At 41.6% G+C, this 20,453-nt stretch overlaps 1 protein-coding gene across 36 annotated transcripts in view; it reads left to right on the top strand.

Annotated features, from left to right (window-relative positions):
- Positions 1-20,453, top strand: part of NFASC (neurofascin) — a 194,071-nt gene that overhangs the window by 78,882 nt on the left and 94,736 nt on the right. For 33 of the 36 annotated variants that reach the window (XM_055369304.2, XM_055369241.2, XM_019029348.4 and 30 more), the window contains exon 2: positions 13,146-13,254. The exons of 2 other annotated variants lie outside the window; for them this stretch is intronic. In XM_055369304.2, coding sequence (XP_055225279.2) covers positions 13,146-13,254 — 109 coding nt within the window. Of the gene's footprint in view, positions 1-12,975; positions 13,039-13,145; positions 13,255-20,453 lie in introns of those variants that run through there. One more of the 36 variants, XM_055369161.2, reaches the window with a different exon arrangement.

Raw genomic sequence — 20,453 nt, 5'->3', positions numbered from 1 at the left:
TATATTATGGAAGCCCTTTATCAGATTATCAAGTATTTTCTTTCAATCTGGGGCTTGTGTTTTCATCCTCTTAGTAATGTCTCTCAAACAGCTGTCTTAGACTCCCCTAGTCTGGACTAGCCCTCCCTGCCACCTCACTGTGAGGCAGGCATACATACCTTCAGATGCATGCTCGACCCTGGGTTTCCCAGTGTCACCAACAATCACTCTGGCACCTTGCAAAGATATTGGCTCTCTGCATTGCTTACTGTCCTGTTTGGACTGGTCTAATTGATGAGAGTGCTTAACATCTGTTTTGAACTTTCCAGAGAGAATGGCTCAACTCCCTTGCATTTCAAAAACCTTCTCCTCTTGCTAGTGGCTTCAGAATGCAGGTCCAGTTATACTAAAATAAGTTCCCTGTTTTAGCTGAATATGAGATTCATTTAGCAAAAGAAGTTATCAAGGAAGGTTAACACATCTCCTTTCTTGGAAATGTCATTATTGGGTCATGATGCCTTGGCATTTTATTCTGAGGAGAAATAGCTTTTAAATATACCTGGGAAAGTGTTTTAGTTTTTAGAATCTATAATACATACTAACACATAATGAGAATAAATGTGTGTGTGTGTGTGTGTGTGTGTGTGTGTATGGGTTTTAGTTTTATTGTTTGTTTGTTTTTGAGAGAGGGTCTCGCTCTGTCACTAGAGCCAGAGTGCAGTGGTGCAACCATGGCTCACTGCAGCCTCAACCACCTGGGCTCAAGTGATTCTCCTGCTTCAGCCTCCCAAGTAGCTGAGACTACAGGCACGCACCACTATGCCTGGCTAATTTTTGTATTTTTTGTAGAGACAGGGTTTCACCATGTTGTCTAGGCTAGTCTCAAGCTCCTAGGTTCAGACAATCTGCCCACCTTGGCCTCCCAAAGTGCTGGAATTACAGGCATGAGCTACCATGCCTGGCCTGAGAATATATTTTTACAATATTTTCGTCCAGTTTGTATTACTTTATGTGGTAGTAGATTTTTTTTCCTAATTTGTTTATGCTTTAACTAACATTAAATTGGTTCTGCCAAGAGAAAAATATAAAGTATAAAAATTGGAAAGGAAGATGTATTATGATTATTTACAGATTATATAATTATTTACATAGAATACAAAAAGAATCAACTGAAAAACTCTTTTTAATCAAACTTTTTTTTTGAGAGTATTATAGATTCACATGCAGTTGTAGCAGATAACACTACTTTGCCCAGGTTCCCCCAATAGTAACATTTTGCAAAACTATAGTACAATATCACAACCAGGATATTGACATTATACCATCAGGATCACCAGAAGGATCCCTCATATTGCCCTTTTATGTGTGTGCCCATTTCCTACCACCACCTCCCCCTTCCTTTACCCCTGGCACCCATTAATCACTTCTCCATAATGTTATCATTTCTCCTATATAAATATATCATTTACATCATATATATCATTTCCACTATAAAAAGTCACAAAATATGTAACTTTTGGGGACTGGCTTTTTTCATTCAGCATAATTCTCTGGAGATTCATCTAAGTTACTGCATATATCAATAGTATAAATAGTCCATTCCTTCTTATTGCTGAGTAGTGTTCCATGGTGTGGATCTACCACAGTTTGTTTAACCATTCACTCATTGAAAGACACCTGGATTGTTTTCTAGTTTTTGCCTATTATGAATAAAGCTGTTATAAACATTTATGTACAGGTCTTTGTGTGAACGTAAGTCTTCATTTTTCTGGGATAAATGCACAGAGGTATATTTGCTGGGTCATAAGACAGTTACATGTTTAGTTATTTAAGAAACTGCCAAACCGTATTCTAGACGCTGTACCATTTTACATTTCTACCAGCAACATATGAGTGATCTCATTTCTCCACATCTGCACCAGCCTTTGGTGTTGTCACAATTTTTTTTTAATTTAGTCATTCCAATAGGTGTATAGTGATCTCACTATTTTTTTCTCATTGTGGTTTTAATTTGCATTCCCCCAGTGGCTGATGATGTTGAATGCCTTTTCATGTGCGTATTTGTTGTCTGTATTTCTACTTTGATGAAATGTCTTTTTATGTCTTGTGCCCATGTTCTAGTTGGATTATTTGTGCCTCTACTGCTGAATTTTGAAAGTTCTTCACATATTCTAGAACTAGTTCTTCGTCATATGTGTGGTTTCTCCCACTCGTCATCTTCTTTCACAGATAAAAGCTTAATTTTAGTGAAGTTCAGTTTATCCATAAATTTTTCCTTCTATGAATTATACTTTTGGTGTCAAATCTAAGAATTGTTTGCCTAGCTCCAGATTGCAACAATTTTCTCCTATTTTTATTGTACAAGTTTTATAGTTCGACATTTTATGTTTAAGTTGGCCATCCAATTTGAGTTTGTCTTTGTATAAGGACTTAGGTTAAGATTCCTTTTTTCTTTCTTTCTTTCTTTTTGCCTAAGGATATCCAATTATTTCAGCATCATTTGTCGAAAAGACTGTCTTTTCTCCATTGACTTGCTTTTGCATCTTTATCAAAAATCAGTTAAGTATATGTGTGTTTCTATTTTGGGTTTTTTTTAAATTATGTTCCATTGATCTATGTGTCTCTTCCTTCACCATGTAGGTTTGGTTACTGTAGTTATATAATGAGTCTTTAAATTGGGTAGACTGATCCTCCTATGTTTTTCTTCTTTGTCAAATTTGTTTCAGCTATTCTTCTTCCTTTTTATTTCCATATAAATTTTAAAATAATTTGTCTAGCTGTTAAAAATTTTGTTGGGATTGCATTAAACCAGTATATAAATATGGAGATAATTTGCATCTTTACTGTGTGGAGTATTCCAGTTTATGAACAAAGTAGGCCTCTCCATTTATGTAGATATTTGATTTCTTTAATCAGTTTTGTGTAGTTTTAGCATACATGTCCTATGCATGTTTTGTTCATTCTATGCCTATTTTTATAGATTGTAATTTATTTAAAATTTCTGTTTCCATATTTTTATTATGTGCATATAGAGATAGTTGATTAATTTTCATGTTTGTCTTGTATCCTGCAACTTTGGTGTATTCATTTATTAGGTTTAATTTTTTTTTAATTTGAGAAGCAAGAGCTTTTTCTGCTGTCCAGGCAGGAATGCAGCGGCACCTTCTTTGGCATCTTCTTAGCTCACTGCAGCCTTCAACTCCTGGGCTCAAGGGATCCTTCCACCCCAGACTCCTGAGCAGCTAGAATTTCAGGTGCAAGACACCACATCCAGGCTTGCATCTGGATGTGCTGAGTTGCACCTGCAGTTCTAGCTACTTTAAAATCTTTTTAAATTTTTTTTGTAGAGAGAAGATCTTGCTATGTTATCCAGGCTGGTCTTGAACACCTGACCTCAAGTTATCCTCCTACCTCCGGCCTCCCAAAGTGCTGGGATTATAGGTGTGAGCCACTTTGCCTGGCCTCATATATTAGTTCCAAGAGATTTTTTTTAAAATCAGTTCTTGGGATTTTCTATGTAGACCATCATAGTATCTGCATATAGGGACAATTTTATTTCTTCCTTTCTGGCCTATGTGCATTTTATTTCCTTTTCTTGCCTTATTCTATTGGCTAGAACTTTCAGCACTGTGTTGAATAAGTGTAGTGAAAGCAGATGTCCTTGCCTTGTTGTTAATCTTAGAAAGAAAGCATTTGGTCTTTCCCCGTGAAGTATAATGTTATCTGTCTATTTTCTAAACGTTTTTTAAAAAATCACACTGAAGAAATTTCTCTCAATTCCTCTTTTTCTGGGTTTTAAAAAAATCATGAATGAGTGTCTAATTTTGTCAGATGCTTTCTCTGCATTGATTGACACGATTGTGTAATTTTTCTTAATTAGCCTGTTAGTATGGTAGATTATACTGATGGGTTTTAAAATATAGAACCAGCCTTGCATCCCTGGAATGAACCCCATTTGGTCATGGTGTATAATTCTTTTTATTTATTGCTGAATTCTGTTTGCTTATATTTTGTTAAGGACTTTTTTTTAAATGAATGTTAACATTTTAACTTTTTATTTAAGAAATAGAGGTCTCAAGATATTGCCCAGGCTGATCTTGAACTCCTGGCCTAAAGCAATCCTCGTGCCTCAGCCCCCTAAGTAGCTGTGACTACAGGCAGACACCACCTCACCTGGTCTGTTAAGGATTTTTGTGTCTATTCCTGTGAGAGATTTATTGGTTAATAGTTTTCTTTTTCTTTTGTTTCATCTTCTTTTTAAATGTTGCACTATCTATGTCTGGTTTTGGTATAAGGGTAACACTAACCTCATAAAATTAATTAGAAAGTGTTTCCCCTCTTCTATAAAAGAAATTTTATTGAATTGGTGTTAATTCTTTAATAATTTGGTAGAATTCTCTAGAGAAACCATCTGGCCTGAAGGTTTCCTTTTTTGAACGTTTTTAAATTATTAATTTCATTTTCTTAATTATAAAACAATTCAGATTATCTGTTACATATTGGGAAATGTGGCAGTTTGTGTTTTTTGAGAACTTGGTTCATTTCACCTAAGCTTTAAAAGTTATGTGTGTAGAGTTTTCATGGTAGTTTCTTATAGCCCTGCAGGGGCTATAAGTCTGCAGGGGCTACAGTGGCATCCCTCATTCATTCTTGAGATTGATAATTGAGTCATTCCTATTTTTTTGTGTTTTTCATTTTTGCTAAAGGACTGTCAATTGAAGTGATTTTTTCAAAGAAGCAGCTTGTTGTTTCATTGCTTTTTCCCTATTGTGTTTGTTCTCTATTTTATTGATTTCTGCTCTTTATTATTTCCTTCCTTCTGCTTGCTTTTAGGTTTTGGGGTGGGAGGCTGGCTCTTCTTTTACTAGTTTCTCGAGGTGGGACCTTAGATGACTGATTTGAGGTGTTTCCTGTTTTCTAATGTGTGGATTTATAAACTTCCCCCTGAGCAGTGCTTTAGCTGTGTCCCTCGGATTTTGATATGTTGTATTTTCATTTTTATTCAGTTCAATGTACTTTTTCATTTCAATTGAAACTTTCTCTTTGAATTATGGATTATTTAGAAATCACATTCAAGCCAGGCATTGTGGCTCATGCCTGTAATCCCAGCTACTCAGGGGGCTGAGGCAGGCGGATTACCTGAGGCCAAGAGTTCAAGACCAGCTTGGGCAACATAGCAAGACGCCCCATCTCTAAAACTATAAATAATAATAAATTAGTTGATGTGGTGGCATGCATCTGTGGTCCCAGCTGCTCAGGAGGCTGAGGCAGGAGGATTTTTTGAGCCCTGGAATTCGATGCAGCAGTGAGCTATGTTCACACCACTGCACTCCAGCCTGAATGACAGAGCAAGCTTCCATCTCTAAAAATTAAAATTAAAATTTTTTAAAAATTGTGGTCTAGGCACAAAGGCTCATGCCTGTAATCCCAACACTTTGAGAGGCTGAGGCAGGAGGATCACTTGAGCTCAGGAGTTTGAGACCAGCCTATGAAACATAGTCTAGAGATCCTGTCTCTAAAAAAAAAAAATAATAATTTAAAAATTAGCTAAGCATGGTGGCACGTGCCTATAATCCCAGCTACTCAGAAAGCTGAGATGGAAGGGTCACTTGAGCCCTGGAGATTGAGGCTGCAGTAAGTTGTGATCATGCTACTGCACTCCAACCTGAATGACAGAGCAAAACCCCATCTCAAAAATATTTTTTTAAATTTAAAAATAGAAAAATAACTTTCAATGTGGTGGGATTCAAAATTAGTATGCAATAATTATTTAAAATAGCTTAATGAACAATCAAATGCATAGTAATAAACATAACAAAAATGTTCATAATTTGTACAACAAAATTTTAAAATGAAATTGAAGAATTCCAAAGAAAATTTGAACAAATTAAAATTCATGTCACATTCTTAGAGTCAACATCATAAATGTCAATTCTAAGTTAATTTATAATTTTAATATGACTCCAATAAAAATATCATTTGATTTTCTTTAAGAAAGAAAAAGTCTGATTCTAGAGGAATCTGTAAAAAAATTGACAAGCAAGAGTAAACAGAAAAATTTTTTTAAAGACTATAAACTCGATTATAAAACTACAGTAATTAATATGGTATGATACCAGCACATGAAGGGATAAACAGATGAGTAGAAAATAAAGTCCAGAAATAGACCTAAACACATAGGAGAATTTAGTAGTGTGTATGATTGAAGATGACATTTCAAACCATAGAATAAAAGGTAAATTTTTAAATAAATGAGGTTAGGATCCTCACCATCTTATATACAGTTAGATCCCTTCTTCACATGATTTCAAAGTAAGTTCTAGATGGATTAAGATTGAAGCACGATTACCAGCCTGGGTAACATGGTGACACCATGTCTCTACAAAAAATTTAAAAATTAGCCAGGTATGCACCTGTGGGCCCAGTGCTTGTGGTCCCAGCTACTTGGGAGGTTGAGGTGGGAGGTGGGAGGATCACTTGAGACTGGCAGGTCAAGGCTGCAGCGAGTCATGATCATGCCACTGCACTCCAGCCTGGGCAACACAGCAAGACCCTGTCTCAAAAAAAAAAAAAGAAAAGAAAAAAGAAATTAAACCACAGAAATGTTAATGAAAAACATGGAAACATAAAAATAGTCTTGAAAAAAGAAGGCCTAAATATGACACAAAACATAGTGAAATAGAAAAGATCCAATCAACTATGAAAAAAATTTCATGCATAATAAAAACACCACAAATAAAGTCAGGAAAAAAAATAATGATGTGGTCGATTTGCAGCCCCTCTTAGAGAGAAGGAGTTTCCTAGTAAAAGTTCCTTCAAACTGATAAGAATCAACCAACTGCCCAGTAGAGAAATGGGCAAATAATAGGAATATTGAAATTGATATGGTTTGGCAGTGTCTCCACCCAAATCTCATCTTGAATTGTAGTTCCCATAATCCCCACATGTGGTGGGAGGGACCTGGTGGGAGGTAATTGAATCATGGGGGCAGTTTCCTCCATGCTATGCTCATAATGGTAAGTTCTCACAAGATCTGATGGTTTTATAAGGGGCTTCTCCCTTCACTCAGCTCTCATTCTTGTCTCTCCTGCCGCCATGTGAAGAAGGACATGTTTGCTTGCTTCCTTTCCACCATGATTGTAAGTTTTCAAGGCCTCCCCAGCCATGCTGAACTGTGAGACAGCTAAACCTCTTTCCTTTAGAAATTACCCAGTCTTGGGCAGTTCTTTATGGCAGTGTGAGAATGGACTAATACAGTAAAACGAAAATACTCAATCTTACTTATAGTAAGAGAACCACAAAGGAGATGCCAATTTCTGTGTATCAGATTGTCAGAGATCAAAAAGATTAATAACACAACATACTGGAGAAGGAGTGGGAAACAGGAACTCTCATACATTGCTGGTGGTAGTATAAATTGTCACTACATTCATGGAGAGCAACTTGGCTGCATTATCTTTGGATAAATTACTATCCAATAATTTATTTGAAAAATAGTCTTGCAAATATAAGAATCACATTTACCCAAAGATATGTATTGCAGCAATTTTCTATATGAAATGATTACAAGCAACCTAAATGTCTATCAGTAAAGGATTAAGTAAATAAATTATGATATGTTTATACAATGGAATACCATGGAGCTGTTAAAATAACAAGGCACGCTGGGCGCGGTGGCTCTTTTGCCTGTAATCCCAGCACTTTGGGAGGCCGAGGCAGGCGGATCACGAGGTCAGGAGATCGAGACCATCCTTGCTAACATGGTGAAACCCCGTCTCTACTAAAAATACAAAAAAAATAGCCAGGCGTGGTGGTGGGTGCCTGTAGTCCCAGCTACTCAGGAGGCTGAGGCAGGAGAATGGGTGTGAACCCAGGAGGCAGAGCTTGCAGTGAGCCAAGATAGCACCACTGCACTCCAGCCTGGACAACAGAGCGAGACTCTGTCTCAAAAAAATAAAAATAAAAATAATAATAACAAGGCAGTTTTATATGAATGAATATAGAAAGATATCTAAGATATTTGTTAATGGCAAAAAGCAAGGTAGGGGAAAATATGTATAGTATGCTAGAATTTTTAAAAATACATGTATATGTATATGTGTTTACATAGACTCTCTGGGAGGGTACACAACAAACTAGTAACTGGTTGGCCAGGGACAGGGGATGAGTGGAGCTTGGGAAGCTGTGGGACAGGTTTGAGAGGACGATGTTCTAGGCTCATCTCAAAAGTATACTGTATATAGTTTTGTATCATTTGAGTTTCATATCATGTGAAGGGATTAACTATTCAAAAAGTAAGTAAAATAATTTTTTAAATGTTTAAGTAAGAATCCTGAGAGACAGAGACAGAATGATCTTTGTGCCCTGAGCACAGACTAAATATTCAAGGGGTAGAGGCACATGAACCACGAGTCAGGAGAATTTTGATTGTGTGCTTCTTTAGAAATACGCCCTTATGGAATTAGGGAATTCCAAGATGAGAAAGTGTAAGAGGTCCCGGGACCAGCTTATACTTTGTGGCAGAGAGAAGGACAGTCTGAGAATAAACGTTTGCTAAGGAATGATCTGTAAAGAATCCCCAGACAGGCATTAAGATATGAATGCTGAAAGAAAGAAGTGTTGGAGCTGGTTAGCAACCCCAGACACTCCCTGTCATCATTCCGACATGCTGCATCCTGCCTTTGTTGCTGGGGAGTGTCTTCCACACCTACTCTCCTTGCTTCCAGCCCAGACCTCATTCAGAGGAACGATTGAGGTGTCTGCAGCGTGGCTGCTTCATCTGACCTTCTGGAATCTAGGGACAGCACCCAAGTGCCTAGCAAACTGACCATGGTCTCCTCCTTGCTGTGACCCAGAGCTGCTCTTCTTGCAAATTGCAAGATATCAGGTGCCTTGTTGGTCTCTAGTCCTCCCTGGAGTATCAGGTATCCTTCCTGGAACCTTCCTATGCCTGAGTCAGAGGGACAGTCTATTTCCTGGATTCTAAGTTTCACTTTTAACTAACCCTAAAGTCATATGACTGATGATAAAAGCACTGGTGGTAATTGTGATTTCATTCATCTTTAAGGATTATCTGTCTGTCTATATATCTGTCCATCTATCCTCAAATCACAGCCCTCATTTGATCTCTACAGCAATCCTATAGGTAGATCTGATCTCTCATTTTTAAATGGCAGTAAAATATTTGCACGAAGATTTTGTTTTCCAAGTACTTTCCTCTGTGTTATCTCATTGCTGTCCCCTGACACTCTCATATAGGTAAGGAAGGATTTATTAACCCAGATATATCAATGAGGGGTATTGGAGTGTCAACTGTGTGGAATAGTGGGCCTTTGAGATAAGAACATGTGGGTTTGACTCACATGGATTCTTTTTCGTGTTTTTTTTTGTTTGTTTTTTGTTTTTTGTTTTTTTATTTTTATTTTTTGTAGAGACAAGGTTTTGCCATGTTGCCCAGGCTGGTCTCGAACCGCTGGGCTCAAGCCATCCACCTGTCTCAGCCTCCCAAGGTGGTGGGATTACAGGTGTGAGTCACTGTGTCCAGCATCACATGGATTCTTTACACCTATTTCCTCAGGTGTAAAATGGGAATAATAATATCTATATCAGGCTGGGCACTGTGGCACATGCCTATAATCCCAGTACTTTGGGAGCCAAGGTGGGAGAATTGCTTGAGTTCAGGAGTTCAAGTCCAACCTGGGCAACATAGTGAGACCTCATCTCTACAAAAAATAAACAAAATTAGCCAAGCGTGGTGACACATACCTATGGGCCCAGCTACTTGGGAGGCTGAAGTGGGAGGATCACTTAAGTCCTGGAGGTCAAGGCTGCAGTGAGCTGTGATCGTGCCACTCTACTCCAGCCAGAGTGTCAGAGCAAGGCTTCATCTCTAAAATAATAATAATATCTACATCGTGTCATACTGGATTACTGTTAGGATTAAATGTCTATAATGTCTATCATTCAGAAGAATTTCAAGAATTAATATTCCAATGATTTCCTGTTTCTTGACTTGTTCTATCACTTAAAATATTTTTTTACTTTGAAAATGTTTTATGGAAGAGGAGAGAATAATATAATGAAACTTATGTAACCATCATCCTTGTCAATAATTATCAATATAAGGTCAATCTTGTTTCAGCTATGCCCCTACCCACTTCCCCCTTTCTTTTGTTAAACAGTTTTCAAAATAGTGAGGCATTTCCCTGACATCCTTCAGATGTGACTAATGGCTTATTTAGGATTATTTTAAAATATTATTAGGAATTCATAGATTTAAACACATTTGTTATGTTTCTCCCAATTGCAGTTATTATCTTTATTGATGCTCAGCTTGACCAGGGAAACTTTATTCTTCTTGGTTTCTGAGTCCTTTTGACATGACTCTACTAGTCTTTGACACGACTCTACTAGTCTTTGACACTCTGTTTGCTTTTTTGGTATGACAGTGTGTTCTAGGCTTATCTTGTATGTTTGCTGCATCAAATTTGGAGTCAGTCATTTCTCCAAGGAGGCCCAATTCCTTCTTGGGGAATGGTATTTAGAATTCATAATCTGATTGCTAGAGGTGCTCATTCCTACTAGGATGGTCATTGTTTCTAGGCCTTACAGTGAACAGAGCTAGGAAATGTGCATGCACACGTGTGTGTGATTAACCTAAAACATAAGAAGGACATACTGATACTCCCAGTTCACAGCCAAGACTACAGAATTTTTACCCAATTTCATCAATCTTAACTTTTGTGTCTCCTTTCAAGCAGCAAATCTTGTTTCCAAGCAAGATCAACAGTATTACTCATTTGATTCATTCCCAATGAACATATAAAATCTCACAATAATAATATTATGGTGCCATCAATAATATGATTATTGAAAACAGTTTAGGACTTCTTGTGGGGCATAAGGTAGTTCTTTTTATCTTTGTGGTACATCCATCTAAGGCAAGCTTGTCCAGCCCACAGGCCACATGCAGTCCAGGATGGCTTTAAATGCAGCTCAACACAAATTCATAAACTTTCTCAAAACGTGGATTTTTTTGCAATTTATTTTACCTCCTTTTAGTGTTAGTGTATTCTATGTGTGGCCCAAGACAATTCTTCTTCTTCCAGTGTGGCACAGGGAAGCCAAAAGATTGGACACCCCTGATAAGGATACACAGTCAAATTACTATTGTTTTAATCTATGTGTAGTATGCCAACCAACTGGACTCAAAGGTTCATTTGTTTCATTTTATCTTCATTTTTACATAATTCTTTGAAATTTTTTTTTTTTTGAGATAGGGTCTTGCCCTGTCACCCAGGCTGGAGTGCAGTGGCACAATCTCAGCTCACTGTAACCCCCGCCTCCCAGTTTCAAGCAATTCTCATGCCTCAGCCTCCCGAGCAGCTGGGATTACAGGTGCCCACCATGACGCCCGGCTAATTTTTGTATTTTTAGTAGAGACAGGGTTTCACCATGTTGGTCAGGCTGGTCTCGAACTCCTGATCTCAAGTGATCTGCCAACCTTGGCCTCCCAAAGTGCTGGGATTATAGGCATGAGCCACCGTGCCCACCCTCTTTGAAATTTTTTAATTATGTTTTGTAATTATGTCAAATATTTACATAGTCCAAAGCAAATCCATGTAACAAGGTCTGTTCAAAGTCCAACTTCTGTCTGTCCCCTGCACTTCTTGTCTCCCTCTCCTTGTAGGGTTTTTTGTTTGTTTGTTTTTGAGACAGAGTCTTGCTCTGTCACCCAGGCTGGAGTGCAATGGCATGATCTTGGTTCACTGCAACCTCTGCCTCCCCAATTCAAGTGATTTTCATGCCTCAGCCTCCCAAAGTGCTAGGATTACAGGTGTGAGCCACCGCGCCTGGCCCCTGTAGGTCTTTTAAAATGTATTTTATGCTTCATCATTTTATTGTCTTTTTTAAAAATACAAGCAAATGCATATATATTTTTGCATTCCTCCTCTCTTTCCTAAATAAATGGTAGCATATTAAACATTATTTTCTATCATGTGTTTTTCACTTAACAAGAACCTTGGAGATTGTAGGTATATAGGATATATTTTGAATAGATTCCTGGAATTGGGATTGTTGGGTCAAAGAGTAAATGCATACTTATTTAGATAGCTATTGCCACGTTCCCCTCTACAAGAGTGGATTATACCATTTCCTGCAGACACTTTTTTTGGGGGGCAGATGGAGTCTTGCTCTGTTGCCCAGGCTGGAGTGTAGTTGCGCAATCTTGGCTCACTATAACCTCCGCCTCCCGGGTTCAAGCCATTCTCCTGCCTCAGCCTCCCGACTAGCTGGGACTACAGGTGTGCCCGGCTAATTTTTGTATTTTTAGTAGACACAGGGTTTCACCATGTTGGCCATGCTGATCGCAAACTCCTGACCTTAAGTGATCCGCCCTCCTTGGCCTCCCAAAGTGCTGGGATTACAGGTGTGATCCAACATGCCCAGCCTCCTGCAGACACATTCTAATGTTATAACAAATGACTAAATGGAATATGTTATTGCTACCAAGAAAGGTTATATGATTGTTCAGAACTGGACTTGAACCCTGCTAACTAATGATCTGATCCTGTCTATCATGCCTTCTCCCCATGTTACAGATTAAGAAATTGAGTCACACATAGAGAAGTGTCCTACTCTAAATGACATAACAAGCTAGGATTTAAAATTTGCATCTCCTGACCCTAAAATTGGATCCCCTTTTAATGTGTTATGGATTTATTTATGGTGAGCTTGGTTTGTTTATCTGTAGACAGAGAAGAAAAATGTAGTTCTCCTAGGAAGCTAAAAAATTAATGAGATGATTATGGGTAAATTCTCCCCTGGTGGAGGAGAGATTCTTCGAGATACGGCTGAACTTCTTGTGGTGAATAGGGAATCAGCAATTAGACTGTGGTGTCAGGGCACTAAGAAATGATCTTACAGATGAGAGAGACAATCACCCTTGCAGGATCTGTCCTTTTTTTTTTTTTTTTTTCTTCCAGAGTGCTTTGAACTTCTTTGAACAAAGATGCTGTTATGCTACGCAAAACTTTACCAATGGATGTGGACAAAGATGTAATTTCCCCAGTGAATGAGCAAGCTGCAAACCACAAAGGCTTTTTTTTTTTTTCTTCCTTTCTTAGAGTAACCCTGGGGTTCTCCTTTGTGCTTGCTTGAGACAGGTTGATTGACTTATGTGCAATTTGGGACGCTGGAGTTTACCTTCCCTCCGCAGCCTGCAACAGAGCCTCCTCTGGTGTTGCAAGGAAGAGGCTGAATGAGGCAGAAAAGGTAAGTAGGACTTGGGCCTGGGGTATGTGTCATTGGAGGGGTGAGAGTGAGGGGACATTCTTGCCTCCTGCCCCTTCTCTTTGATAAGGGAAGCCTGTTTGCCTGGCCCCAGGAATCTTCTGAGAGGCATCTCCTTTCTTCTCCCCAGAGATAGAAGCCCTGAGTTGCCACAGAACTGCATGCCAAGGTTCTCCTTGCAAGGAGGCTGGTGAGGGTAGCGTTTAAGCCTTCCCTGGCAGGGACAGTCAGCCAACATTAGCGCTGGCATTGTCCCAATGTCCACCTAATTGAAAAATTGGGAAACAACTTTGTTTGTGACCCACACCCTACTTAGTCTCGGCCTCTACAACCTGGGAGCTCCTGAGTGACAGCCCTGGCATATGGGAGACAGTCCGAGAACCCCTGCCCTGGGCGGGGCACTGGGCCCTGGCAGATGGACAGTTATCCAGGCGCAGTAAGCAGCCGAGGCCCACAGCACTTAGCCATGCCCTGTACCCAGGGTCTGCCTTGTTCCATTCCGGGTTAGATTTTGCTGCCACTCCCAGCAACTCCTATTTTACTCTCAGGCCCTGGTAGCCAGGGAGGACATGTGACAACTGAGGGCTGCAATTTTAACAGAGCAGTAACGGGCAGTAGTGACAGACTGGCCTCTGGAGGCTGCTGGGCTGAGAGGGTCTGGGCTGGAGGCCTGAGCAGGGCAAAATTTCCTTATTCTTTGAGTTTGGGCATCTCTACCTCATCGAAGGTGTCTTTCTCACTCCACCTGCCTCTCTTGTTGTCTTTTGTCCTCCCAGAAAGAGTTGGAGCTGGGGGGAGGGGCATGGAGAGGGTTGAAAAGTGGAAGCTGAGAGTGCCGATGACATGGACTTGGGATCCAGACACATCTGCTGGAATTCCAGATCCACTTGCTTTGTGACCTTGGGAACGCTGAACCCCTCTAGGCCTCAGTTTCCTAGTTTGTACAACAGGGATAATAACCAACATTTTGTGGTAAAGATTAAAGAGTAAATATATAAACAGATGAAGAGCCCTGCAGAGTGCCTGGCTCATTTAATCAATGAGGGTTATTATGATCTCTCATATCAATGGCAATTCAGATACACTTTTTTTTTTTTATCAAGGTAGTTTCTTGTGTGGGCCCTTTTAGGGCTACCACTTATCTCAGAACAGTGTCAGGTTTCAGAGACCACCTGGGAAATGCGTCTGACCTTAGGGCTTTTTCACCCTGTCATTGTTACTAAACATTGAACTTGAACATACTGACTGATAGTGTGTGTTTTGGCAGGGGTGGCGGGGGCAGGGGGTGCATGCCATTCTTTTACTACACGTGGAGGAGTATGATTGCAAAAGCGGTGTACCCGTTTATTTAAACGGGTACGAAGTATATATGAAACTGGATGGGGACAGAATCGGGTAGTTAATGCGGCTCTGTCACCATGTCCCCGCTCTTGGCACTTTCCCATGCACCCTCCGCACTCTCTATCCCTGTCCCTCCACAGCTCTCTCTGAACATTCACTCTAGGTAACCTGACCAGATCCCCACCTAAGGAACCCCGGGGGCTGGCTTCTCTGATGACAGCAGATGTGGCTGCCCTGGAGTCATGCCCTGCCACCTCCTGCCTGACCAGAATAAATTCGTTCTGGCTCGTACTTCTGGACACCGCCATTCTAACCAGCAAAATTGAATATCGGTTCTGAGCTTAATCCTTTTAATAGTGTTTCCATTGACATTAATTGTATCATTTGACTGTCAACACAATTCAGTGGTATGAGCAAGGCTGCTGTCATCATTCCCATTTGATTGGTGAATAAACTAAGGCTCTCTGAGAAGTTATTTCCCCCAAGGTTTCGCAAAACTAATTAGCAAAAGAGCCCCTACTAGGCTTGGATGCCCTGAATTGTAGACTGTTTTTCTCGCTGTGACATCACACTGCCTCCTCCAGTCTGAGGCACCGACAAATCATGAAGGGGGAGTACCTATCAAAGGACTTTCAGACACACAGAGGAACCTTAAAAAAGACATAAGACTGCAGAGACTACTTGCCAGCAGGACGTACGGCTGTTGAGCGTACAGTAAGTTTTGAGAGAAGGGAAGCTGACCCAGATTTCTTTAGATGATGATAATCGTCATCATTATAATAATCAGCACCTCAGCACTCCCCATGCACCAGTCACTGTGCCCCACGCTCCATCCTCCCACAGTGGCCCCATGAGGTAGGGCCCATTATTACCCATGTTTTACTGATGGCAGAATAAAAGTACACAGAGGTTAAGGAACTTGCCCAAAGCCCCCCATCTAAGAAAGGGCCTGGATTCAAATCCTGTGGTCCAACTCTGGCACCTGTGTGGCAACCATTTGGGTTTGGGGCTGGCTGTGTATTTAGGGTGGCTCATTCCAAGATTCACTGGAAACACTGCGTAGCTGTTTCTGCGCAAGTGTTCCCTGGGGCTGCAGGTGTGAGCTCTGAAACCGCCTAAGGAGGAAGCCTTCCGTTTATCTGCGTCTTCTCCCTTTGTTGGAAGCCACTGCCATATGGAGCTGCCCCAAGCGTCTGCTCCTGAGCCGCCCCTCCCTCCTCCTCCCACTCCAGCATGCAGCACCCTCCACGCTCAGGCTTCGTCTCTCCCCTTCCCTCCCGCCATCCCCAGTACATCCGCTCCTTGTCACCTCCCATCACGGGAAGCAGACACTGGCCCTCTGATGCAAGGCAGAGAAACCACTGAGCTTCCCCAGGCCTTCAATTTCCCAAAAGGATCTATTTGATTAATTGCACTCACACTCCTAAGTCCCTCTGCCTGTCAGAGAGAAGCTGGGCCTCCTCTCTCCAGAAACATTGACACAGGCCCCCTTGGACAGCATGGGCCCAGGACACACAACTGTCGATCACTGAGGGTGGGACCATGGAGCTTCATTAGGAACTGTCTTCCCCACCTGCTGCCCCCAAACCGATTTCAGGCACCTGAGGCAGCCCCCATGCTTAGCCCCATTTTCCTGTGGGCACTGAGACCTGTAGGGTAAGTGTGGGGTACATGAGTGTCAACGGTGAAAGCTACTGCCCTAATAGCTTGTGCTGTTTACCTCCTTTCTGCTGCAGTGATGCAATCATGTCTAGACCCCTGTCAGCCTTTCCTGCTGCCTCGCCAAGCCCACCTTTCCTCCAGAGGATGGGCTGTTTGAAACAGCATGTCACCTGTGAGTTTCTAATAAGAGGACCATATGCTCTAGCAAAGGGAGGCCCTTCTAGGGCATAAGACAGCAAGGTTTCCTCCACACCACTGGAGCTAAGAGTCTTTGATATAAGCACTTGTAGCCGCCAGCGCTTTGCAACCAGACTTCTAGACAAATGGTGCATCTTATAACTCAGGAAAATCCTCATTCTGTCGGCTGCCTCCCCCTTTTTGCTCCCACCTCCCCTCCCCCATGCCTCCAGTATTTTCACATCTCCTCCAGCCTGTGGAAGCCTGCCAGGATAGCAGTTGGATCCAGACTGATGTCTGTATGGGATGTAAATGCAGAAGGCTGCAGGGAGGGAGAGAAGGAACAGGTGCTGCTCCCTCCTGCTGTCTTAGTTCTTTCCTCTCTATGCTCCCGCTTATCACATCAGACAGGAATTTTAAAAATGCAACCGGGGATGTGCTATCCTTGAAATATCAGCAGCTAAACCAATATTGGCAGCCGAATTGATGTCAATTCAGAAGACCCAGCTCCCTCTCTGGGGCTGACTCCAGCTGTTTGGTTGATGTCAGAGCTGGTGGGACATTGGTGGAAGAAGCTGGGGTAGAGTGCTTTGCTTGTAGAAACCATGGCAAAGGCAGGAGAGAGGGGAGCCCAGAGGGGATTTGGCTGGCCTGGGATTTTATAGGAGCCTCCCTTTCTCTCTGGTCTAAAGTAGACTGCCTGTGCAGATAACCATCTGTTGGCTCTAAGAGTAAACAATAATTCCTTAGGTATAGAGCTAGAGTATGGTGTCTGCACAGGCATCGTCTACACTGTAGATCTACAAAGTAGATGTGAAACCTCATCTTGTCCAAAGCCTTATCGCAAATCAGTATACCAGCTGTAACTTGGGGGAGAGGAGAAAGGGCCAATCGTTTATTTTGTTTGCTTTGTTTTGTTTTGTTTTGAGATGGAGTTTTGCTCTGTCACCTAGGCTGGAGTGCAGTGGTGCAATCTGGGCTCACTGCAGTCTTCGCCTCCCAGGTTCAAGTGATTCTCCGGCCTCAGCCTCGCGTGTAGCTGGGATTACAGGTGCCCGCCACATGGCTGGCTAATTTTTGTATTTTTAATAGAGACAGGGTTTCACTGTGTTGACCAGGCTGGTCTTGAACTCCTGAACCTCATGATCCACCTGCCTCAGCCTCCCAAAGTGCTGGGATTACAGGCGAAGAAAGGACCAATAGTTTTTGAATGCCAACTATGTGCCAGGCCTTGGATTAGATGCTATACATGTACATTAGCTCATTAATTCATTTAGGAATTGTCACAGCAACCTTGTAATAAATAAGTGCATTTATCCCACTTTTAAACATAAGAAAACAGACTCAGAGAGAGAGAATAAACCGCGGAAGACCATGTAGCAGGTAAATGGCTAGGTGGGAGGGAAACTCAGGTGTGTGTGGCTGCAAGTCACATGTGCCAGCTGGATTAAACACGCTTCCTTGTGAGACTAAATCTCTGCATCTTGTCTGGTATGTTTCCCCTGGTCTGCATGGCTTCCTAGCTAGTTTGTCATTCACCAGTTTATTAAGCCCAGCCCTGTTCTGCTTTGAGTTAATACTCACTTCTGTGAAGGGCCAAAGAAAAAGTAAAAGGCTCTTCCTTTGCCCTCAAGAAGCTCATAATCTGGCTAAGGGACTGAAAGTCATCTCTCTTTTCCACAACCCAAGTTTCTTCTGCTACAGTCTTGCCCCTCTTTCTTTCCCTGCTCAAGCTCAGCCTATGGTTTTCAAATGGCTTTAGGACTATGGTCTGTTGAAACTAGGCTTGCAATCCACCCAATAGAGGACAGAATAAGCAGCTTGATTTGAGTGATGTCATGAGCAGATGTGTCCAGATGGTGGGTCCTCAGATGGACAATGGTCTGGATTTCAAATGGACAGCCCACTCAGGGAGCCTGGCAGGGCCCAGGGTGAGGAAGCTGGGGTTGGAAATAAGGATGGCTAGTGGAGTCGCACAGATATCTCTTGGGAAAGCTGCTCAGGGAGGGAGAGGTTTCTGGCCATTCTAGAGCCACCTTCCTTTTGTACAGCATTTTATAATTTACTGTGGAGATAGAGACCAGACAGTTTGTGACTTGCTCAAGGTGACATACAAGATCTTAGCCCTAGGTCTTTTTTTTTTTCATTAGCCAATCTTCAATGTATTAAAATTACAAATCCCCAAACCTAATTATTCCTTAAACTTTTTACCTCAATCAACAAATTTTACAATTTTCTTCATGAATCTTATAGATTTTAGCAATCACTTGTTTGGTTTCATTAATAAACTTAGTTAATTTAATTCCTTTGAACATTTGAAACTGTGTGTGTAAATTTATCCATTTTCCTTTTCAAAGTTTCACAGTTTTTTTTCTAACAAAGCGTTCCAAGCCCTGATGTAATTCTTTTTTCATTTATTATATATATATATATTTTTTTTTTTTTTTTTGAGAGAGGGTCTCACTCTGTTGTTCAGGCTGGAGTGCAGTGGCACAATCTCAGCCCACTGCAGCCTCAACTTCCTGGGCTCAAGTGATCCTCCCGCCTCAGCCTCTTGAGTAGCTGGGACCACAGTTGCGCGCCACCATGCCCAGCTAATTTTTGTGTTTTTTATAGAGATGAAGTTTTGCCATGTTGCCCAGGCTGGTCTTGAACTCCTAGACTAGAACAATCCACCCACCTCCACCTCCTAAAGTGCTGGGATTACAGTCGTGAGCCACAGTGCCTTGCCTTATTACTATTTTTAAATGACAGCTTTATTGAGATACAATTCATGTTATAATATTTACTATATAAATTATAGAATTCAGGCTGGGCACAGTGGCTCACACCTGTAATCCCAGTACTTTGGGAGGCTGAGGCGGGTGGATCACTTGAGGTCAGGTGTTTGAGACCAGCCCGGTCAACATGGTGAAACCCCGTCTCTACTAAAAATACAAAAATTAGCTGGGCATGGCAGCAGGTGCCTGTATTCCCAGCTACTCGGGAGACTGAGGCAGGAGAATCGCTTGAACCCTGGAGGCAGAGGTTGCAGTGAGCCGAGATGGCGCCACTGCACTCTGGCCTGGACGACAGAGGGAGACTCCATCTCAAAAATAGATAGATGATAGATAGATAGATAGATAGATAGATAGATAGATAGATAGATAGATGATAGATAGATAGATAGATGGATGATACAATTCAGTGATATTTAGTGCCCATAGACTTGGGCAGCCATCATCACAATGGATTTTAGGACATTTTTATCACCACTCCCAGCCCCCGCAAGAATCTATGCCATTGTTAGTCACTCCTCTTCCCCACCTCCACCCCCAGCCCTAGGCAACCACTGATCTACTTTCTAGAGATTTGCCTATTCTGGACATTTCATATAAATGGAATCATACAATATGCGGTCTTTGTGTCTGGCTTCTTTTCCTTAGCAAGATGTTTTGAGAGTTCCCCACATCAGTAATTCATTTCTTTTTATGGCTGAATGATATTCCTCTGTGTAGATATACTGCATTTTGCTTATTCATCTGATGGAATTACTGGGTCATACTGTAGCTCTGTGTTTGACCTTTTGAAGATCCCTAGACCTTTTAATGCTAATTCCAAGGCCCCTTTCTGGACTTCTACCTTGAGCTCCTTACTCTCTACCACCTGGGTCCCTCCTCCTTATCCTTCCCAAATCTTGGGTCCCCACCCTTAGGGACCTGTCACACAAGATTATCACTCCCCACCTCACCATCCCCCTCCCTCTGACCACTCTTCTTTAATGACAGAGCCCCTGGAGACAGCTGCTGCCTGACACCCTGATACCCCACGCCTTCTCCACCCACTTGGAGCCGGGAGGGGGTGGGGTAACTTCACAAGCCTCTCCCTCCAGCTGTGAAGAAGGATGTGTGTCTAATTGCTGTGAAAACTTCCTCCCTGAGGGGAGCAGACAGGGAGCCAAGGCAAGTGAGAAGCTGGGTTCTTGAATTGTAGAGAGGTGGGGGCTCTTCTCCGTGGTGGTG

The sequence above is a fragment of the Gorilla gorilla genome, chromosome 1, assembly GCF_029281585.2.
Source record: "Gorilla gorilla gorilla isolate KB3781 chromosome 1, NHGRI_mGorGor1-v2.1_pri, whole genome shotgun sequence".
Lineage (NCBI taxonomy): Eukaryota > Metazoa > Chordata > Mammalia > Primates > Hominidae > Gorilla > Gorilla gorilla.
Note: the sequence above shows the minus strand (reverse complement) of the source record. Positions and strands in the feature narration are given on the sequence as shown.